Below are 24386 nucleotides of genomic sequence, written 5' to 3'. Positions count from 1 at the left end.
TGATTTAACATTTTGAGTTCGGAGAAGTAAGCCGCCCTATATGTTTTCTTATTCTCGAGCAATTCCTCGGCATTGGAGGTTCCTTTGTTCCAGTCCATTTTGAGGCTCCAGTACGTCCAATACATGATCTGCAGACTGTGCCAGGCAGGTATGCTTGATGGGTCTTTAGGATGAGTTGTGTGGAGGTTCTCTCCAAAGCCTTGCTTTCACCTCCCCGTGTTCCTGATGACGTCGCTGTGTTTGGTACCCAACCATGTGAACATTTTCCACAAGCCAGGGGCTCCCATTAGTCGGGGGTGACATTTGATCTCTTCAGAGCTGCCTTGAGGACGTTCCTAGGGTGTTTCTGCTGACCTGGAAGGTCCAAGTTCAGAAATGTCTTTTTGTGTCACGCATGGGAACGGCGTGTCCCACCCAGCGGATCTGATTTTGTGAGTTTACCGCCTTGATGTTGGGCTTCAGTCAGCTGAAGGCTGAGCCGGCATGTTTGGGGTGACAAATTTTGTCATCCATGTCTACCTTCAACGAGAGGATACTCTCAAGATATGGTAAATGGTCAGTATTGATCAGTATCTCACTGTTGATTTTAATTGATAGTGGGGATGTGTTGGGGGAGTAAGGTGCTGTGCTGGCTGGAAGATGACCTTAGTTTTCACAGATATTTTGTGGAAAGCCTATTCTCTTACATAGACATAGAAGAGACATAGAATTTTACAGTGCAGAAGGAGGCCTTTCGGCCCTTGGATAGAGCACCCCATTTAACCCCACAACTCTGCCCCATACCCGTAACCCAGCGACCCCACCCAATCCTTTTGGACACTAAGGGCAATTTAGCATGGCTAATACACCTAACATGCACATCTTTGGACTGGGGAGGAAACCGGAGCACCCGGAGGAAACCCGCACAGACACGAGGAGAATGTGCAAACTCTGCACAGACAGTGACCCAAGCTGGGAATTGAATCTGGGACCAAGGAGCTGTGAAGTGACAATGCTAACCACTGTGTTACCGTGACACTCTCACATCCTTTACAGAATGATCCACAGGGACTTGAAGCTCAATTTCTGATTTGAGCGCACACTGGCATTACTGACGTACTGAAGCTCAGTGGCTGAGGTTGCGGTGATATATATTGCTTTGGGGTTAAAGGTGACATAAGTTAAACAGTTGATCTGTTTTGTAGATTATCTCTATGACTTGTCCTGAATTTGCTGGAATGTGGGTGCTATGTTGCACTGAGAAAAATGAAGGCGCAATGATGACATAGCTTTAATCCCTAAACTATGTAAAGTGGGAGGAAGAGTTGGGGGAGGATGTGGAAGATGATTTGTGGTGTACGGTGCTCCGAAGGGTAAACGCTTCAACCTCGTGCGCGAGTTTGGGGCTGAGGCAGCTGAAGGTCGTGTATGGGGCGCATCTCACGAGGGCAAGGATGAGCCAACTCTTTGAAGGAGTGGAGGATGTTTGTGAGTGTTGTGGGAGGAGCCTTGCAAACATAAATGTCATAATATCTACTCGTGTATATCATGAGGTGCAGACAGGCAGTGATTGACACAGGATAACCAATGAACACGCACGACACAGAACAACCAATCACTAGACAGGACACCACCACTATCCAGCCCACAGGGCATTAAGGCTCTCGCTCTCTCACAGAACACGGCTAGGGAGATAGTCGCAGTGCACAGGCCAATGAACATCATCACCATGTGTTAGAGAGCTAGTCTGGTCAAGTCAGTAGGAGGTTATCAGTTAGGTTAATAGTGTCAACCCACAGCAGATTATGTACAGCAGTCAACAATTTCAATAAAACAGTGTTGGACCATCTCCTGTGTCGGGAGGTCTCATTTTACTGCATCCAGTTGCAGTCGATGTTTGACCAACTCAGATAACACATCAATATATACATATGTTTTGGTCCTGTACGAAGCTAGAGAAATATTGGCGGGTGGTTTTCAGAGTCATCTCCGGGGTAGTGCACATGAACTTTTAACCAGGGACCCTAGGAGCGGACCCGGGCTGCAGGCAGGTACAGGGGCGGATGTTTTGATCTCCGCCTTGCTGATTTGTCCGGAGGCAGGTTCTGTTGGGGTGGAGGTCGGCCTCGCCACCCTTTGCCTCAGTGTGGCAGGGGGGATCTACTTACATTTTTGGCTCTTGAGAAGGTGAAATTTGAGCTGAGGGGGATGAAGGAAGGGGTGTACAATTCATGATGACTTTATTATGCACTTTGGAGAATTGGTTGCCATCAAATATTGGGGGGGGGGGGGTGGTGGGGGTGGGGAAAGGGGGTTGGGGCTATTGTTACTGATTACGCTGTTTACTGATTGCCAATTTTTTCTCTGGAATGTATGGGTGGATGTTTTGGTCTGTATATTGATTTTGTTTGGGGGATTGTTATTGTATTTGTTCTTTTGTTTATATTTTAAAATAAATTTATTAGAGTGCCCCATTAATTTTTTCCAATGAAGGGTTAATTTAGTGTGACCAATCCACCTACTCTGCACATTTTTGGGTTGTGGGGGTGAAACCCACGCAGACACGGGGAGAATGTGCAAACTCCACGCGGACAGTGACCCAGAGCCGGGATCGAACCTGGGACCTCGGCGCCGCAAGGCAGCAGTGGTAACCACTGCGCCACCGTGCTACCCATTCTTTTGTTTACTTGATTAAAATGTTGAAAATAAGCATAGAAAGATTTTTTTAAAAAAACCTTGTTTGACCCTGGTCTTCAATGAGGTAGGGTTTATGGTGATCCCGTGTGTTGTCCCATTGATGGGATGCGAGTCAAATGCAGCATCCTCAGCCACCCCCACGGCACAGATCTAAACAACAATTAGATTAGTGTGCCAAACCTGCCTGGCAAAGCTTTGTGAATAACCTGTCCCGATCGTTCAACTCCATTTGCTCCTCCATTTGTCAATACTCATTTATTTTGTACAATTTGTACACCAAATATCCTCAAACTGTATGACCCTCGACCCTGGTTACATTGACACCATTTAAAAATAGGCTATCAGGATCGCTAATCCCTTGATTGAATGAAGATATTTGACAATTCTGTTTTGGCGTTCTCATTTTCATGATTCCATCCAACTTTCCCCCCTCTTTCACATCCCCCCTTATCTATTTCCCACCTAGATTCTTCCTCCTATAATATTTTATTTCATATGCACTTTCTCTCCAGAACTATTTTGTATTTTTTTTCAACCACTTCTTAATATCCGACTCGCCCCCGCCCTCATGTGCCTGATATTCTAATCCGTTCCATTATTGTTACCACAAAGTATCATAAATTATCGCTAAAATAGCTTTCCAAGAGACTGCAAAATATCATGGCGATATAAATCGATCTCTGATTTTAAATGTAAGAATCCAAGATTCCTGCCGCCCTAAAGCTTGCTGTCAATCGCCAGCACTTGGCTGAGTTGCCACCCTCACAATCTATTTGGCGGGACTGTTTGCAGATGTCTGTATATTAACGAAAGTATTGGGAGTTCTCTCACAAGACGGGATGGTTATTTGCGATGATTTTGGTTGCCTTAAGGTGGAATTTAAGTTGAAGTAGGATGTATAGTTTTGTTACTTGATACAAATCTTTAGTACGGTAACCCCTGTAATAGATCTGAAGTTGCCTTTATGGTGTAAAATGAGAGGAGCTAATGGTGAGTAATTGCTGCTGTGTTACTGCTCTCACAGCGAATTCATGGACACAGTAACAAGATGAAGAATGTATTGCTCTGCCCAGCCACCTCGTGATTAACATTCTTTTAACGTTGCGAAGCTCATGTAATTTCTTTTGAGTGCTGTTTTATATTCTCCTTCCTTTCCCTCTTGACGTTAAATCATGCTGATTTTAGTCCTGTCAATGCTGGCTGTCATCGTTTATTGCAGCAAAGTGTGGTCCAATCTTCCATATACACACTGAGGCCAATTGTGCTCCCTTACTGCCACTCTTGTTGCAGTAGTTAGTTAATTGGGATGATTAGGAATCAAATCTGGATCATTCCATGTCTGGGCCCATTGCCACGTCTTTTAAAAATGATTCCAAGGTCATAATAGTTGTCAAAGGTGGCAGGAAAATGACTCGTGGATATCCAATTACGAAATTTTGAGAACTGTTTTGCAGTTGACATTGGATAATACTTTACAGAGGGGAGGCCATTTGGCCCATTGTACCTGTACCTGCTCTATGAAAAAGCTAGTGTTTTGTCCCGCATCCTTTACTGACTTACTGGGTAAATGTAATATCTTGTGTGTTCCTGAACCCCAGGTTATTCTCTGATCTATTTGATTAAGTTGTCTGCTTACTGCCGAGCAGTAAGACATAGAACATACAATGCAGAAGGAAACCATTCAGCCCATCGAGTCTGCACCGACCCACTTAAGCCCTCACTTCCACCCTATCCCCGTAATCCAATAACTCCTCCTCACCTTTTTCGTCTCTAAGGGCAATTTATCATGGCCAATCCACCTAACCTGCATGTCTTTGGACTGTGGGAGGAAACCAGAGCACCCGGAGGAAACCCACGCAGACACGGGGAGAACGTGCAGACTCCGCACAGACAGTGACCCAGCGGGGAATCGAACCTGGGAAGCCTGGTGCTGTGAAGCCACAGTGCTATCCACTTGTGTTACCGTGCTGCACAGGGGGGTTATGTCCTTAGTTCAGAGATGGGGAAGAAAACAAGGGAGTGTTTGTGCTTTCTATTTTGCTATTCTGTAACATTATCCCAACACTCTCCAGAATCGTGTTGTAAAATGTCCTAAGGTGCTTCACACAAGGAAGGGGTGGAAAAAGCAACATGCAGCAGGAAACACGAGCCAATAGAGCAGGGAAAATGGGTAGCATCCCAGGTGGATTGATGTTTGTGTAGGATTGAACCTGTTAGCGTGTTAGAAATAGTCTTGAGGTGACATAAGCTGAGGCAACGATTTTGACTACGAGTGAGGGCCGAGCGAGAACCACATTTTGGATGTCAAAATAGATACTTCTGAGGCTCATTCATTTATGTTCCATGCATTTCCCAGTTCCACTTCTACCTTAAAACTGTTAATATTTCTGTGACGTTCACATCCATCAATGTGAATACCAAATTAAGCAGTATCGTTAATTAGGGCACGTACGGCAAGTGCAGCATGGCGGCACAGTGGTTAGCACTGCTGCCTCACAGAGCCAGGGACGCGGGTTCAATTCCGGCCTCTGGAGTTTGCACTTTCTCCCTGTGTCTGCGTGGGTTTCCTTCGGGGGCTGCGGTTTCCTCCTACAGTCCAAAGAAGTGCAGGTTAGGTGGATTGGCCATGTTAAATTGCTCCTTAATATCCAAAAATGTGTAGGCCAGGTGGGGTGTTATGGGGTTGCAGGGATAGAGCAGGGTGTAGTGGGTCTCGGTAAGGTGTTCTTTCAAAGGGTTGGTGCAGACTTGATGGGACGAATGGCCACATCCTGCACTTGGAATTCCATGATTTAAGAGTACATTCCTGTAAAATACTTGATCTTAAACATTTTCACTATTTGCCATCAGTCTTTCAACAAAAGAGTAATTGTGTTGAACTTGTTTGCCATTGTATTAACTCTGAAGCACAAATTGTGTTAATGTGTTTGGATACTGTAGAAAGGCTATCAGTACATTGATACACCAATCTGTAATTGTGGGCTCACCACTATGATTAACTTGTCAGGCAACTCTCCATCTATGAACATACATATTTACTCCACAAACTCTTTTCTCATTACCTTTTGAGATTTTAGTACAGAAGCTGGGGATTAGCACTGCTGCCTCACAGCTCCAGGGATCCGGGTTCAATTCTGGCCTCAGGTCACTGTCTGTGTGGAGTTTGCACGGTCTCCCCATGTCTGTGTGGGTTTCCTCCGGGTGCTCCAGTTTCCTCCCGCAGTCCAAAGATGTGCAGGTTAGGTGGATTAGTCATGCTAAATTGTCTCTTGGCGTCAAAAAGGTTAATGGAGTTGCGGGGATGGGGGGGTAAGTAGGGTGCTCTTTCCAGGGTCCGGTGCAGACTCGATGGGTCGAATGGCCTGTCTTTTATTTTCTTAGTAAGGCAGTGCAGACTTGATGGGTCGAATGGCCTGTCTTTTATTTTCTTAGTAAAGCAGTATTTAATTTATTAAGTAACAGTAAGTATGACATAAGTTGCTAATTGTGTAAAGTCTAGCTTCAATATAAAACACTTCTGCATAAAGATACACTTTCATAGACTTTGTGAATGAACACAAGGGGTATTTATTAATACCGCTGAATCCTCATCTCCCAAGGTGTGTCTGCCGAGGACCCTTTCTCAGCATGGGGCGATTCCCCGCTGTGTCCCGGGATTGGCTCCTGCGTATACCGAATTGGCACTGCATCTGCCTAAACTCATTTCCCCTCGGTAACTCAAACCTCTCCGCAGCTCGTCCAGTCCAGCACACTTCCCCTCCTGAGAAAATATCCCTACCAGCTCCAGCCCTACCTCCCTCCACTTCCCATCTATACCCCCTGGATTAAACCTGTGGTTCCCACACAGTGGCGTCAACACCGACATTTCATCCATCTTATAATGCCTCCTCATCTGGTTCCATATCCTAATAGTCGACCCCTGCCCCACCCCCAACCACAAACGCCTCACTTTCTCCACATTTGCAGCCCAGTAATAATACATCAGGTGTGTGAGTGCCCTCTTGAAATCCCCTTAACCTCTTCGACTAATACTGTCAAGTTCCACCTGTGCATCGTGGCCCACCCATGCTTTACCTGGATCCCCAAATACATGAACCGCTCTCTTGCCACCTTAAATGGTAGTGCCCCCAGGTTGACTGCTGCCGCATTCACCGGAAGCACCTCACTCTTGCCTACCTTCAAATTATATCGGGAGAAGACCCCAAAACAGGCCCATCATTCTGCCCATACACTCCAGCAGGTCAGATTTAAACAATAACCGGTCATCTGCTTACAGCGACACCTGGTGCTCCCTAACCCCCCCTCCCTCCCCAGCTCCACTACCGCCTTCACGATCCCTCGCCATTCAGCTGATCCCCGAAGGGCCATCACCAAGGGCTCAATCGCCAATGCGAGTAACAACGGTGACAGAGGGCACCCCTGCCTTGATCCCCTATGGAAATACCCTGAACTCGTCTCATTTGTACACACACTTGCCACCGGGGATGCATACAAAAGTCGAACCCACGACACAAACTTGGGCCCGAACCCAAGCCTACCCAGAATTTCAAACAGATACCTCCAAGCTACCTGGTCAAAAGCCTTCTCCGCACAATAACCTCCAGTCCCCGCACCCCTGATGGAGTCATAACGATAATCATCCACCTCATAATGTTACTTGAGAGCCGCCTACCCTTCATAAAACCTGTTTGATCATTAAAGACCACCTCTGGCACATGCTCCTTCAACTTCCAGGCCAAAACCGTCGGCAATACGTTTGCGTGCGTTTTCAACAAAGAAATGGGCCTGTGGGGTGCACACTCCAGTGGGTCCTTCCCCTTCAGGATCAACAAAATTGACACCTGTGATGATAATAATCGCTCATTGTCACAAGCATGCTTCAATGAAGTTATTGCGAAAAGCCCCTAGTCGCCACATTCTGGCGCCTGTTCAGGGAGGCCGGTACGGGAATTGAACCTGCGCTGCTGGTCTTGTTCTGCATTACAAGCTAGCTGTTTAGTCCACTGTGCTAAACCAGCTTCATGTTGCTGGCAACTCACCACCAGCAGCCCCCCCCCCCACTGCTTCACTGAACATTCCCACCAACTGGGAAGGCACCGTCCGGCTCCGGTGCCTTCCCTGACTGCATCCTCCTGACACAATCCATCACCTACCTTAGCCCCAATGTCTCCTCCAGTGCCTGCCTCTTCCCCTCTTGCAACTCTGGGAATTGCAACACATCAGGAAACCACCCCATACCGCCGCCGCCTCTCCAACTGGCTCAGCCATATACAATTTCTCGTAGAACCCCCTGAACACGTCATTTATCTTTTGCGGCTCCGACACCAACTCCCCCCTTCTCCACCTTTATCTGCAAAATATCCCTAGACGCTGCCTGACTCCGCAACTGGTGGGCCAAAATACAGCTTGCCTTCTGTCCATACTTGTACTGCACCCCTCGCTCCCTCCGCAGCTGCCCCACCGCATTGCCCATCATCAACCAATCAAACTGCCCCTGCAAAACCTCCTTTCCGCCAACAACTCCTTCGTGGGGCCAGCGAGTGTCTTCTAATTACCTCAGCCACCGGTGCTCCTCCTGCCTCCTCCTCCTGCGCCTCATAGAAAATAATCTCACCACAGACCATCGCCTTCAAAACTTCTCAAAACATGGCTGCCGACACCTCACCATTCTGATTAAGCTCCGCATAATTCCCAATTGCCACACTCACCTTCTCACAAAACACCTTGTCCGCTAGAAGTTCCGACCTCGACCTGCACCCCAACCTTTGCACCTGTCCCAAACTAAGCCTCCCATCCAACTAATGCGGCGTGTGATCCGCAATCATAATTCCCGCATATTCTACCCCTAACATCCCATTAGCAGTGCCCAATTTACATGAAAATGTCAATCTTGAGAGTAGACACTATAAACATGTGAGAAGAAGGAATACTCCCTTTCTCCCAGGTTCCTAAACCTCCACGGATCCACCATCCCCATGCTTTCCAGAAACCCTCCCAGCTCTTTCGCCATTCTCGGCCTTCCCATCGACTTGGGGCTCAACCTGTCCACCTTCGGCCCGATAACACAGTTAAAATCCCCTCCCATAATCGACTGGTGTGAATCGAAGTCCATAATCACCCCAGTAACCGCTTTACAAACCCAGCATTAGTCTCATTAGTATATAAGTGAATGTTAGAGTCAGGTGACCTCAGAATGACTGGAGAGTTGGAAGCGAGAGGTTGCTTGTGCATGCTAATACTGTTATTCATCTGTTGTTTTGTATATAGTTGACCCACTGCCCACGGTGGCTACCCTGCCCTAGGCTTCTGCCTCAAGGACCTATGGGCCCGGCCCACCTCTTGGGGCCTTGTCCAACACCACCTCCTCCGCCAACATCCTCGAAACATATTTTGTTGCGCTCATTCCCTCCGCTCCCTCTGGCAGACCCACAATCTGTAAGTTCTGACGTCTGGTCCTGTTCTCCCGCTCCTCCACCTCCAACCGCCGCGACTTTCACAGATCCCCCAGAATCCCCACCTCTACGTCCAAAGACCCGATCTAGTCACTCTCGTCTGCCACAATCTTTTCCACCTTCTGGATTGTCGGCACCTGCGCTTCGAGGAACTTTTCCACCCGATCCAAAGACCCGGGAAGAGGTTCCACTGCTCCCTCAATCGCCTTCGACCAGTCACTCTGCATCCCCTTCGTCTGATGCCGAAATTCCTCCTTGAAGCTCATCAATTGCTGCATTAGAGGCTTTCCTGCCGAGGACAACCCTTCCCCCTCCGCCATTTTCACAATTGGTGCTGCGCCACAGGTCGTCTCCAACTCCTTAGCCAGGTCCTTCACTGTCTTCTGCTAGGTCTGATAGCCAGTAAACATGCCAATCCAGGGGAGAACTTCTTCCCTTCCACTGTACGCTCCACTCTTCTGTCGAATCTACTCAAAACACGGGTGAAAAAGGCCAAAACCAACACCTTCGAGCCGGAGCCACCTTGTGTGCGATCACTCACTTCTTGGCCGCCACCGGGAGTCTTCTGATGAAGAGCATTCTTCATCTCTGGCCAGTTTTGTATATCACTTGCATAAAATCTTGGATGAAATTATAAATTGAAAATTTATAATCGCTACAGATTAAAACATTAGACATGCAGGTTAGGTGGATTGGCCATGCTAAATTGCCCTTGGAGACCAAAACGGTTAGGTGGAGTTATTGGGTTGCAGTGATAGGGTGGATGTGAAGACTTAATGGGTCGGCGCAGACTCGATGGGCCCAATGGCCGCCTCCTGCCCTGTATGTTCTATGTTCCACCCTATCCCCGTAACCCAATAACCCCTCTTAACCTTTTGGGTCACTAAGGGCAATTTATCATGGCCAATCCACCTAACCTGCACATCTTTGAACTGTGGGAGGAAACCGGAGCACCCGGAGGAAATCCACACAGACACAAGGAGAATGTGCAGACTCCGCACGGAACGTGCAGACTCCGCACAGACAGTGACCCAGCGGGGAATCGAACTTGGGACCCTGGCGCTGTGAAGCCACAGTGCTAACCACTTGTGCTACCGTGCTGTTGGGACAGTGAAGTCAATATGCACACCATCAATCTCTCGCTCACACTCTCACTCTCACTCTCTTTCTCTCTCTCTCTCTCTCTCTCTCTCTCTCTCTCTCTCTCTCTCACACACACACATTCACACACACTCACTCACTCACTCTCTCTCTCTCTCTCTCTCCATTTCTCACTTTCACTCTCTACCAGCAGGTGGTGCCATTCCTGTAGGGGGGAACTGTTATTGTCGCATTTCCAGAGTTGTACTATAATGTGGTTGTTTACCAGATGGGGAATGCTAACAACTGTGCAGTTGGTGAAGACCTATTAGTTACAGGAGTCACTTGCTTTATACTGACTTTTGAAAGCATGTTAGGCAGTTAGCTGTGTTTAATGGGTAGAAAAGCCGGCCCTTGTACTTTTTTGTGTGTGTCTACCAGTGACCGATGGAATTGGTGTCCACCTTTTGTTCCAAACTCTTGGAAATGGCTTGACTTTGACTAGTCCTTGAATGACTTGAGCATTCATATTCACCCTGCGCTTCTGGTTCTTGTGCAACATTTTTGTAGTACGGTTTCACGGTTAGTCATTTGGCAAAGGCAACTTGCCTTTTTCTCTCCCCTTTCCTGAATGTAAATACACCTGCCTGTGCCGTTTGTTGATTTGGATCTTTATGCCCTGCAATTAAAAAACAGGCTGCGAAATGGGTTATTGGAGAGATGAGGGTATTCAAAATGAAAGAGGAAATCAGCCCAGAGTTTCGCCCTTTTACCTTCTCGCAACTGGAACTAAGGCGACCTTTGTGCAGTGAGAATTAAAAATGTGCGAACATCCTCTGCTGTGCTCTTTCAGATTACAGTGAATAGTGTGCTGTGGAATGAGCAGCTTTCATGTCCCACCCCTGCCCCTGGTTCCATGCTGACAGGTGTCCCTTGACTCAGCGATACCACGTTAAGCTGTGATTCAGGAGGTCACGAGTTCAGGAGTTTTGAGATCAGTATTTTGGCTATCACTTTACTTGAGGAATGTGAGAGTGCTGTACCACCCAGATGAGACATCAAACCAAACGCATGTTTACTCTCTCGGGTGGACTGTTCAAATGTGGGGTCTTGGGGGAGGGAGGTTGATGCCAAGGAAAAGCTTGTCTCGTGTCCTGACCAATGCCATATCATTAAAAAAAATATTTTATTCCAAACATATGCAATACACTATCCATCAAAGCTTCATTAACAGTTTGTACAATTTTTCCCCTTTCAGTCCCTTCCTCCTCCCCGCAACACCTGTCATAATATACACCAGTATATCATGGTACAGACACACACTGATGGATACACACAGGGACCAATCAACATGCACAAACACCGCAGCCAATCACCAGTTAGAATACACACACTATAAAGGCAGAGGGCACCACGGTTCCAGCTCATTCTGGGTGCTGCCTCTGAGTGTAACAAGAACTCAACCAGCCCAGCACAGACCTGCACCGCGTGCTGAGAGAATCAACTGGTTCGGACAAGGCTTAGGTCTCTAGTTTAAGTTAGCATCATTTAGACCCACAGTCATCGTGTGTTAGTTAGAAGTAGTTAATAGGGCAGCACGGTGGCCTAGTGGTTAGCACAACCGCTTCACGGCGCTGAGGTCCCAGGTTCGATCCCGGCTCTGGGTCACTGTCTGTGAGGAGTTTGCACATTCTCCCCGTGTCTGCGTGGGTTTCGCCCCCACAACCCAAAAACGTGCAGAGTAGGTGGATTGGCCACGCTAAATTGCCCCTTAATTGAAAAAATGATTGGGTACACTAAATTTATAAAAAAAAAAAAAAAAAAGAAGTAGTTAATAAAATTGAGTTGGGGACAGCACGGTGGCCTAGTGGTTAGCACAACCGCCTCACGGCGCTGAGGTCCCAGGTTCGATCCCAGCTCTGGGTCACTGTCCGTGTGGAGTTTGCACATTCTCCCCGTGTCTGCGTGGGTTTCGCCCTCACAACCCAAAAATGTGCAGAGTAGGTGGATTGGCCACGCTAAATTGCCCCTTAATTGGAAAAAATAATTGGCTAATCTAAATTAAAAAAAAAAATAAATAAAATTGAGTTGAACCTTCATCAGTGTTGGAAGTGTCTGTTCATCTCTCAAGTCTACACTAGCCAACACTTCAACACCCTGCGTCAAACAGCTCAAATAAAGTCAGGAACAGCCTCCACCGCAACTCGGAGCCCTCTCTGACCCCCTCAGAGAGAATTTGATCATCTCCAGCTGAAGAAAGTCGTACAAGTCCCCCAGCCAAGCCGCCACACCCGGTGGCTGATCCCACCTTCAATTCAAAAATAATTGGGTACTCAAAATTGATACAAAAAAAAAGGAAGGTTGTTGCCAATAAAAGGGGGAGGGGTGTTATGTATTCAAATAACATTGTTTCCCAGCGAAATGTCATGTGACATGTAGTGACATCGGGATTTGGGAAGTTCACCATCTTGCCCAATTCTCTTCATAAACCCGGCACTGTTTTTGCAAACTTGTGTGACACCTCTACTTCTTTATCTCTTTGCGACAACCAGCAAAATATAACTTTATCCCCACGCAAGCATCTCTAAAGCAGGTGATATCACCATTTATTACCCGACTGATCATGGGAGCCTGCTGTATACAAATTACCTGCCATGTATTGCACATGTACTTCCAAAATTATTTTATTGGCTGAAGTGGCTTGGGATAAGTTCTTTCTTTGACCATCTTCTCAACACGTCTTCAACCCCAGTAGACAATACATCTTTTACTTGCCATTCTTCCATGGTGAAACATAGACAAGAGTTGACTTGTGATTTCACCTGGAGAACACCATAGAGGATCTAGATCCGCAATGGGCAACCTGGGCTAGCGAGTGGGCCACCTTCATCTCACTGGGCCCCAAGATTGAAAATGGGCTTGTTCACTAACCATGGCCCCACGAATAAGATTAAATACATTTAACACTCGTCAAAAGTTTCATAATGAGTTATAGAAAATGCTTAATCATAATATTAATAGAATTGTCGCCAGCTTCAAATGGTAAAAACAAAAAATTATGCTTCAATTGGACACATCAGTGGTGTCTGCAGTCAGCACACGACTCACTTCACGTGCCTTTGCTTTGCACGCGCATCTCTTCAGTCATGCCGATGTCCAGTGGAATCTGGCATGTGATCAACGGTCAGCAAAGTGGCTTGTAGGCCACACTCAGTACCCTGATGGGCCGCATGTGGTCCACGAGCTGCATGTTGTCCACCACCGATGTCGATTCCGCCCTTTCTCAATGTCCACATTTTCCGGTAAGGATCACTGGATGACTGTTGGTAACTGTTGATCAAAATTAATTTCATTTGTTTACTTATTTGCTCTTCCATGTTCAGAAGGCCCAAGAGTAAATTAGGTTGACAAATCTTTGAGCTTGATATCCTGTTGGTTATGTTGCAGCCTGATACAGACTGGCGCGCACTTTATTTAACTTGATACGTGTTGAACGTTTCTGCAGCAAAACCTGTCAAAAATCGTAACCTTTCGAACAATGCCAGCTCCACAAAGGAACATCTGAGCTGAGTGGATTCCAAAGGCTGAGATACCCTGGAGGTGAAGTTGTACAATACATGTAACATTATAAAACAATGCCTTGGAGGCTTGTTGCGTGCCTCAACGTTTTTGTGGACTAAAATATTATGCTCTTGAATAATATTAGACTTGATTATGTCCATACAGATACTGGAAGCTGTAAAGTTACCCTGTAATTCGGCGGCGCAGTGGTTAGCACTGCTGCCTCACGGCGCTGAGGACCCAGGTTCGATCTGGGCCCCTGTCACTGTTCGTGTTGGGTTTGCACCTTCCCGCCGTGTTTGTGTGGGTCTCACCCCCACAACCCAAAGATGTGCAGGGTAGGTGGATTGACCTCGCTAAATTGCCTCGCTTAATTGGAAAAATTAAAGAAAATTGCCCTGTAATGAATCATTAATAATTTAGTTTACTATTTAGTCTCAGTATACAAAGACTTGTCGGTAAACCCTGAATGCCACATTGGTTGAGATTAGTTAATTTAGCAACAGGTTGAAGATTGAACCTGAAACTTTGGTTCATAACTCTGTTACTCACTGGACAAACGTTGTTGACTTGCACTTTGTAATTAAAAAGAAAACTTTGCTCATGAGTCGGATATGCAAGTAACCATGTGGTTGACGACCAAATCAACTTGCAATTATGCAGTGCAACAAAATAATCCAAGCTGATTCATAGAGATATTCTAAAATAAAACGTGACACCCAATCATGTAACGGCAGGTCGTTGAGGGTTCGGTCAAAGAGGAACATCTTAAATGAGCAAATTGATAGCCGGAGGAAATTCTGGAGCTCGAGAGCCCAGGCAGTCGGAGGCACAAATGAAGGTTTCGGAAGAGCTGAGGTCGGGAACAAAGCAGCGATGTTATGGAGTTGGAAATAGGTGATCCTGGCGATGTTGTGGATATGTGATTCGTAGCTTATCTCTGGGTGAAATGGGGGGGGGGGGGCATCATATGGCGCAGTGGTTAGCACTGGGACTGCGGCGCTGAGGACCTAGGTTGGAATCCCGGCCCTGGCCCATGTGGAGTTTGCACATTCTCCCCGTGTCTGCATGGGTTTCACTCCCACAACCCAAAGATGTGCAGGTTAGGTGGATTGGCCACGCTAAATTGCCCCTTAATCAGAAAAAAATATAATTGGATACTCGTAAATTTTTTAAAAAAAATCTCTGGGTGAAATTTGACACACAGAATTGTGAACAGTCTTCTTTGGACTCTGGCAGTTGCCCATGGAACGGATGGTATTGGCGGCTAGGGACAAAGGGGGCGATTCTCCGCTCTGCGGACCAAGTGCACCGGCGCGTTTCACGACGGTGCGAACAGGGCCCGGGCACGACCTATTCTGGCCCGCACAGGGGGCCAGCACGGTGCACGAGTGGTTTATGCCACTCCAGCGTCCCTACGAGGCGTCAAATGGGCTCCGCGCCATCCTGTGCATGCGCAGGGAACGTCTTGTGCGCCCCGGCCCCGATGCAATATGGCGTGGGTGTTCAGGGGCTGGCCGTGATGAAATATAGGCCCAGAGGAGGAGAGGCCGGCCCGCCGATTGGTGGGCCAGACCCCTTCGGAGGCCCCCCCCCCCCCCCCCCCCCCCCCCGGAGCGTTCCCGCAGAACTCGCACCGGCAGCGACCAGGGGTGGATGGTGCCGGCGGGACACTGTTGTGTCCATTCGGGCCGGAGAATCACCGCTCGCTGTTTGCGATGATTCTCCGAGTGGCCTGGCGAGATTCGAGCAGCGCTGGTTTCGGGGTGGTGGGAGAATTGCGTGCGGGGACTGGGCAGCATGGCGAGATTCGCGCGGCGCCCCGGCGATTCTCCCACCTGGCGTGGGGGGGCGAAAATACCGCCCAAAGTTTCTTTTTTTTTGAAATGGAGAGCAAAGACAGTAGGCGTGATTGAACGGCCTTGTCGAGCCCGACTCGGTGATGCGACGAGGCCGTTAAATTTTGAGAGGCCTCTTGCGAGATTTACGACGCTCGGAACGCCTTGCAAGATGTTGCGATCTGGATCTCGCCCGATCCAGATGCCCATATTTATGTGAGCCAGTCGGTGCAGGAAGCGAGGTAAGTGCTGTCTCGGTGGGAAGTTCCCGACCGAGACCAAAAGAAAGTATCTCGTTTGACAGCAGGGTCACTCTCTCCGCTCCAGGTTGGGTAATCATTGGTTTCGTGGAAATATGATTGAAGGAGCTCATGGACAAGATAAACATGCATGGGGGGTGGGGAGGGGGGGGGGGGGTGCATGATGGGAGATGGTGGAGAAACTAGAGACAGGTGGGAGGTTAGAACCCAGGAAGTGGACCAGATTGGGTGGTCTCAATCTTGGTGACAAAGAACTTCATGAATTCCTCACACTTCTCGATGGAGGTGAAAAGGGGAATTTGTGGTGAAAAGGGGAATTTGTGAAGATGGTTTGCAGTAGGGAAAATAAACAGAGTTATCATTGCATTCCAAGATGATCTAAGAATAGTGAACAGTCTTAACAGATTAGCGGAGACAAAAGGACATGACATATTTTAATAATGTGCAAACCCATTTGACTCTGGTTTTTGCTTTGAGTGAAAAGTTTTAAGTCTTGTTTTCAAGAAGATTTGGAGCATGTTTGTGTGGTTGTTTATGGGTGTGTGCTGGTATGTATAATATAATGTTCTAATAGCCTACATGTTTTGAGCTTGCTGAAATACTGCATTGTATGCATTTTGTAAAGTACCCTTCAGAAAGGAGTAATACGAGTGTTACATTTTTCATCAAATATTCCTCCTAAACCTGTATTGCAGTCTTGCTGCATTGTGGAATCAGATACAGTTTGGCACGTGATTCGTTATTCATTCCATGTTCTGAAATCTTTTCCTGCTATAAACTTTTATTGTTATTGTATCCTAGGATTGCATGATTTGAACTGACAAATATCTAACTGACCTGAGCTGTCTTCGCTTTTTTTTGTAGGTGATCACTGGAAAGAGTTTTGGCAACAAAGATTTCCGATCGGCACTGGAAGATGGAGTCTTGCTTTGCGAGTATGTAACAGAGTATTGTGTGCATGCAGTAATGGCTTTGCTTTGGTTCTCTTGGTGCAGAATGACGGGTTAAATGAGACGCTGGGGACACTCTGGCAATGGTACATTTGTTACGACACCCTGGGCGAATGCGCGGTCAATTCCTGCCCCACAGGTCCAGGAGTCCCAACATAATTGAATTAACCAATAATGTGTGTAAAGTTTGTGGGAAGTTTGGCCCCCGACAGCAGCGATGACTTGCAGGCAGCAGATTTGTAAGTAAAACACAAATGAACTGTTTTATTTAAAGCAAGAGAAAAGTCAAACATGTAATAGTGATGATAGAACAATGGTCTGCTAATCTAATTACTCCCCAACCACTGTCCCACCCTCCACCCCACACACACACACACACACACACACACACACAAGACAGATGCACAGTGGGGGAGGGAAGGATCAAAATACTGGGGATTGAAAGGGCAATGTGAGATGAGGTCATGGTCTTTGTAGTCGGTGAGTTTCTCGGGATGCAAAGTGTTGAAATCCACCGGTTGCATCAGACCTTCCTAGTTTGTGTCTGCAATTAGAATCGGCAGGCTGTAGAATTTCCTCTGGGAAGTCACTTTCACTTGATTTACCTCCACCATATTAGCACTGTCTCATTGAGACAACTTTACAATTTTCTGCCGGAGTTTAAAATATATTTTTCTGTCCACTCCACCTCTTGAACACTTGTCTGGCCTTTGTGCAGGTTTTCATAGAAGTTCATAGAATTTATAGTGCAGAAAGAGGCCATTCAACCCATCAAACTTGCACCGATCGTTAGGAAGAGCACTCTACCCAAGCCCAGACCTCCACCCTATCCCCGTAACCCAGTAACCCCACCTAATGATACTTGGGGCAATTTAGCATAGACAATGCACCTAACCTGCACATCTTTAGATTGTGGAAGGCAACTAGAGCACCCAGAATAAACCCACGCAGACACAGGGAGAACGTGCAGACTCCGCACAGACAGTGACCCAAGCCGGGAATTGAACCTGGGACCCTGGAGCCTTGAGGCAACTTTGCTAACCACTGTGCTACCATGCTGCTGGAAACCCCCGCAGACACGGGGAGAATGTGCAAACTCCACACGCAGTCTCCTGGAATTGAACCCAGGACCCTGGAGATGTCAGGCAGCAGTGATAACTACTGTGCCACCCAAACCAAATTGTGTTGCGACTCCGGGTCAAGCGGGACTGGAATTGACCGCACACTAGCCCAGGGTGTCTTAACAACAGACTTGCATGTAGTCAACCAGAAAGAAGAGCTCATTTAAATAGCAATACCCAATATGGTCAAACCTGGGCCATTTATATGGGTGCTGTTTTTGTTAGATGACTGGTGTAAATCAGTTTAGAATCATGGAATTTACAGTGCAGAAGGAAGGAGGCCATTCGGCCCATCAAGTCTGCACCGGCCCTTACAAAGAGCACCCTACTGAAGCCCAAGTATCTACCCTATCCCCGTAAATCAGTAATCCCCACTTCACATTTTTGGACACTTAGGGCAATTTAGTACGGCCAATCCACCTAATCTGTACTTCTTTGGACTGTGGGAGGAAACCAGAGCACCAGGAGGAAACCCACGCAGACACGGGGAGAGCGTGCAAACTCCGCACAGACAGTGACCCTGCCGAGAATCGAACCTGGGACCTTGGAGCTGTGAAGCAACTGTGCTAACCACTGTGTTACCGTACTGCCCACAGTTTTGATGTACTAATGCTCATCCTGGATTGAGTAACCCAAATAGAAGCGCCAACAATTATTGGCATATAGTTATCGCCTCGGGGCCCCTGAAGTGAGAGATGTGTTGCACTCAGTTACACCAAGCAGCAGTATATTCAGTATAGTGAATGGATGGGTGTAAACCTCAACATGAACTGTGCTGAATACATCATCTAAGAGTTACCGGCTGTCCAAGAGTTCTGGCTAAATTGCGCATTGCATTCCAGAATAGATTTAAGATTTTTTAAAAAATGGAAGCACAAGGTGGAGTTGTTTGATTTGTTCTTGGGGCTATTTACTCAAAAATGTTTTAAATTGCCCAAATTTCTTCGTGTCCCTTCCCAAATCCCTGCCTCCTCTTCCGCAATTCTCCCGTGTTTCTGCTCCTGTCACAGTGCCACAACTGCTGCACCAAAGTTGGCCTTTGGTTTGTTTTGTCGTGTGGCAACATCATTATGAAGAAGGAAGTAGCAACTGGAAGCCAAATCCTTCCATTGCAAAAGAAACTTCTGCTTCATTCCGTAGACTTACCCTTTATGAATCAGTCAGGGTCAAGGTGCATTTAAAAACCTTTTGTACTCTTTTTTTTTTATATGATTGCGTAGATGGGCCTCTTCATACCAGCACAGTAACTAAATGTTGATTGAATAAAAAAAATTGATAACCTTATCAGTGGAGTTTTATATAAATCAACTTGCCTTCGACATAAATCTGGATCTGTGCGTTTAGTTACTGGTAAGATATAACCAGTGTACTGGTGTGTGTATGGAGAATATTAATGGCAAAAGCCAGACCATAGTTACAGGAATGATTTTGCAACATTTAATCGTACACTTGTTCAGACTTTTCCGTTTACCCTGTATTATCCCAAGGAAAAATGGGAGACATCTTCCTTATTATTGCTGAGATTTTCTAGGTTGCCATTTGGATGCTGAGTGCGATTTTATTTTGGGGCTGGGTGGAAAGACGTGCAAGATTCTGATGAACTTGAAGGGGGTGATACCTTGTGCTATTGTGGATCACTCATTGCACAAGATACAGAGGCTTCCAAAGAGATGGGGCTGAACAAAGTCCTTGGTGTTGTGAGCTCAGTATAAGAGTAGCCACAGCATTTGATTACCATGAGATTTCCTCTTAAAGCCCCTTGTGTGGCCAGTGGCGATGTTTGGCTGTGAAAGTTTAGACCATTGCGAAAGCGTGATGAGGCTTGAATAAAAAAGTAAAAACATAGAAAATGGAAGCAGGAGGGTGACATTTGGCCCTTCGAGCCTGCTCCGCCATTCATTTATCATCATGGCTGATGTTCAATACCCTGATCCTGCCCCCCCCCCCACATATCCCTTGATCCCTTTAGCCCCAAGAGCTATATCTAATTCCTTCTTGAAATTCCACAACATTTTGGCCTCAACTACTTTGTGTGGTAGCTAATTTTGCAGATTCACCACTCTGGTTGAAGAAATTTCTCCTCTCGTCAGTCCTAAAAGGTTTACCCCTTATCCTCAAACTATGACCCCGAGGTCTGGACTCCCCCACCATCGGGAACTTTCTGAATCTGCCCTGTCTAATCCTGTTAGAGTTTTGTAAGTTTCTGTGAGATCCCCTCTCACTCTTCTAAACTGCAATGAATACAATCCTCATGGATTTAGTGTCTCGTCATATGACAGTCCCACCATCTCGGGAATCAGCCTGGTAAACCTTTGCTGCACTCCCTCCATAGCAAGAACATCCTTCCTCATATAAGGATGCCAAAACTGCCCACAATGCTCCAGGGGTGGCCTCACCAATGCCCTATACAATTGTAGTATACTCCACATCATGGCTTCCTGAAGATGTCAATGAATGACTTCCACCTCCAAGCTAACCCATAAACCGACCCCCTCAGGAAGAACCTTCTCCAGCCTTGGGAATTCTGCCAGGTTGTTCATTCACACCCCTACTTTTGGTGGCTCCGAGTCCTCCATCCAAGTAAGATCCATCCCTGGATTATCAGGGAGGGAAAGGCCTCCCTTGCCCCCTGGATTCCCGGGTCTTCTGACACCCCAAATATCGCTACCCCTGGACTTGGGGCCACCTTTACCCCAAACATCTCTGACATTACGTCCGCAAACCCCTGCCAGAACCTCTTTAACTTCGGACATGTGCAAAACAAGTGGACATGATTTCCAGGCCTCCCCTGCTCACCACCTACACTTGTCCTCTACTCCAGCAAAGAGCCTACTTATCCTCACAGCAGTCATGTGTGCCCTATGAATGACTTTAAACTGAACAACGCCTAGCCTTGCACTCAATGAGGAAGCATTCACCCTCCGCAGGGCCTCCTCCCATGTCCCATCCTCCACCACCCCACCCAGCTCCTCCTCCCACTTCCGCTTTATATAATAATCTTTATTGTCACAAGCAGGCTTACATTAACACTGCAATGAAGTTACCGTGAAAATCCCTTAGTCGCCACACTCCGGCGCCTGTTCGGGTGCACTGAGGGTGAATTCAGAATGTCCAATTCACTTAACAAGCACATCTTTCGGGACTTGTGGGAGGAAACCGGAGCATCCGGAGGAAACCCGCGCAGAGACTGGGAGAACGTGCAGACTCCGCACACAGTGACCCAAGCCGGGAATTGAACCTGGGACCCAGGCGGTGTAAAGCAACAGTGCTAACCACTGTCTTACCGTGCCTTCCCTCTGCTTTGCCATCCAAATTGGCACTTGTCGGTAATGTCAGTGTTTGTACATAGGCATTAAACTAATTTAACCCAGACAGGTAATGAAAGGTTTGCCTAGAGGTTATTCCTTCACCTTAAACAGGGTTCCCCTCCCGTGTGATTACTTTGATGCTTGCTGTTACAGTTGCCAAAGTCAAACATCCAAGTTGAAATTCTCTGCTTAGAGGCCATTTGTTTCCATCGCTAATGTATGGTAGCAATTTATTAATACTTCAAAAGAGCAATAATTAGATTTTTATCTTGTCCGATGCAAAGTGATGTTTGTTCCATTGTGGCGGCAATTAATTGTGAATGAACTTGGATGCTTTCTGAAACACAGCAGTCTTATCTTTATCACAACAGTGCATTCTTACATTAATGATATGTGTAAATAATTGCGGGGGAGTAACTATACTTTTTTTTCCCTCCCTCTTCCCAGACTAGTTAACAAGATAAAACCAGGTGTCAGTAAAAGGATCAACCGCCTGTCTACCCCAATAGCTGGCTTGGTAAGTCGAGAGATGTTGAAATAGTTTGTGGTGCTTGTCTGGGAGCAACATTTTTTGTAATCTTCTGTTTTCTAGTACATCCTTTTTATTTTAAAGTTCAGGATCATAGGAAAAGAAACGTTCTCTTTTCTTCCCTTTCTCAAAGCTTCAAGACAATTATCATACGGAGCTTAAAGCTTCAAGACAATTATCATACGGAGCAACTCCCAGAGGATGTTGTTGAATTTAGGGGGTGAGGGGCTACTGAGACTAATTAAGAAAAGGAATCGTGGGTTGCGGTGATAACAGTCTGGGGAAACAGTGTGAAAATGAAATGAAAATCGCTTATTGTCACGAGTAGGCTTCAATAAAGTTACTGTGAAAAGCCCCTAGTCGCCACATTCCGGCGCCTGTCCGGGGAGGCTGGGACGGGAATCGAACCGTGCTGCTGGCCTGCTTGGTCTGCTTTAAAAGACAGCGATTTAGCTCAGTGAGCTAAACCAGCCCCTGAGGGGAGATCAGGAGGTTTGCTGTTATCTGATTAAATATTTGTGGATGTTGGTGGGGTAAAAGTTGCATAATGGACTAATGCATGGAATCTGAAATTATTCTTGAGGGACTACACGGCATTTTGTAATTCTAGATTATTATTATTATTCCTTTTGCCCGTAATTTCAAACTCCTGTTGCCAGGCCATCTTTTGAAGAGATAAGTCTTGACGCTTTTCCATAATGTGACTGTGTCCTTTTCACATGAAAGCAGTGTCCTGGGTACGGTACACTGGGTAGCTGATCGTCATTTGAGTCATGTGACTTGGCGGTGATGTATCTTGGAACTCAAATATTAAACAGTTTGGTTTTGGGGGTGGTGTTGGGTGAAGAAGTTTATAAACCCTCAAATTCTCCTCTCTATACATTGCACACAATTGCTTCTGTAAGCTTGCAGCAAATTTTTTTGAGTATTATTTTCACTTTTCACACAGTGATCAGAGCGTGCAAGTTTTTGTTTGAGATCATGGCCGGCCTTCAGTTTATCTAGATTCAAATGTGACAGCAACTTGGGATTTCCCACAAACCTGTGCACTGAGCCCAGAAGTTGCCAGGGGACAAGAGCCCATTATTTCCTTTTCTTTTAAAAGTGGTGTTTGCTATTTTACACTTGCCCTTGAACATGGTCATTAATATAATGATTGCTCCTCGCCTTAAGGAATCGGTTGTTGAAAATTATTCTTGACCCTTGGCGAGCACAAGGATTTGTGTAAGAGTGAAAATCCCAACCTTCCTTCTGGCATTTTGTTTCCATTCGAGTTTTGAATTCTGATCTAACTTAGTTTCAGGATTTCATCACCATGCCGTATTGCATATTCTGGTGGAACTGGTGTGCACAGCACTGAAATGGTGGCCACCGTAAGAGTCACTGTCCAGGGCTATCTTTTGGACCAGCCATACTGAGGAATTGCGAGTCTTGGTGAATAAAGGCTTGCGGGGAAATGAGTAATGTGGGGAGTGGGTGAAACATCGAACATACAGTGCAGACGGAGGCCATTCGACCCATCGAGTCTGCACCAACCCACTTAAGTCCTCACTTCCACCCTATCCCTGTAACCCAATAACCCCTCCTGACCTTTTTGATCACTAAGGACAATTTATCATGGCCAATCCACCTAACTTGCACTTCTTTGGACTGTGGAAGGAAACTGGAGAACCCGGAGGAAACGCATGCAGACACGGGGAGAACGTGCAGACTCCGCACAGACAGTGACCCAGCGGGGAAATGAACCTGGGACCCTGGCGCTGTGAAGCTACAGTGCTTTCCACTTGTGCGACCATGCTGCCCAAGAAGATAAACCTTGGTCACGTTGAAGGGTGCAGGCTTGAAGGGCTGTATGTTTACTGCTCCCATTTCCTGTGTTGTTATTATTGTGTTAAATTACTAAATATTGAGTGCAACTCCAACAGTAATCGAGAAGTAGACACCATCTGGGACAAACGGGGCTTGATTAATACCCAAACTACCGTGTTCATTGTTTCCACCACTGATGCACTGTGGCGAGAGATGTACTGCGGTAACAGCACCTTCCAAACCCGTGACTACACTACCACTTTGAAGGACAAAGACAGCAGATCCCTGGGACCATCGCCGCCTGTATGTTCCCCTCCAAGTTGCGCACCATCCTGACTTTGCACTATATCGCAATTCCTTCAGTGTCACCGGGTCATTATCCTGGAACTTCCTTGCTAAGAGCACTGTGGGCGAACCTACCCAACATGGGCTGCAAGCGGTTCAAGGAGGTTGAAGGAGATTGACCTTCTCAAGGTTAATTAGGGATGGGCAATGGATGCTGGCCCGGGCAATGGATGCTGGCCCAGCGAATGACACTGGCATTCCGCAAACAAATTTAACGAAAAACTTGTATTTAGATGGAGTTTTGCAGGATCTTATTATGCATAATGATAGCTTTGTGCATCATACATGGGGGACGGGAAGGGTAGCACGGTGGCCTAGTGGTTAGCACAGCTGCCTCACGACGCTGAGGTTCCAGGTTCGATCCCGGCTCTGGATCACAGTCCGTGTGGAGTTTGCACATTCTCCCCGTGTCTGCGTGAGTTTCGCCCCCACAACCCAAAAATGTGCAGATAAGTGG

General features: G+C 46.8%; 1 protein-coding gene across 3 annotated transcripts in view; it reads left to right on the top strand.

The window, feature by feature from the left end:
- Positions 1-24386, top strand: part of lmo7a (LIM domain 7a) — a 245725-nt gene that overhangs the window by 43637 nt on the left and 177702 nt on the right. For all 3 annotated transcript variants that reach the window (XM_038819100.1, XM_038819099.1, XM_038819098.1), the window contains exons 3-4: positions 16732-16802; positions 21694-21763. In XM_038819100.1, the coding sequence (XP_038675028.1) occupies positions 16732-16802; positions 21694-21763 (141 nt within the window). The remainder of the gene's footprint in view (positions 1-16731; positions 16803-21693; positions 21764-24386) is intronic.

Source organism: Scyliorhinus canicula, chromosome 14 (assembly GCF_902713615.1).
Source record: "Scyliorhinus canicula chromosome 14, sScyCan1.1, whole genome shotgun sequence".
Taxonomy (NCBI): Eukaryota; Metazoa; Chordata; class Chondrichthyes; order Carcharhiniformes; family Scyliorhinidae; genus Scyliorhinus; species Scyliorhinus canicula.
This window is presented reverse-complemented; position numbering and strand designations above follow the sequence as displayed.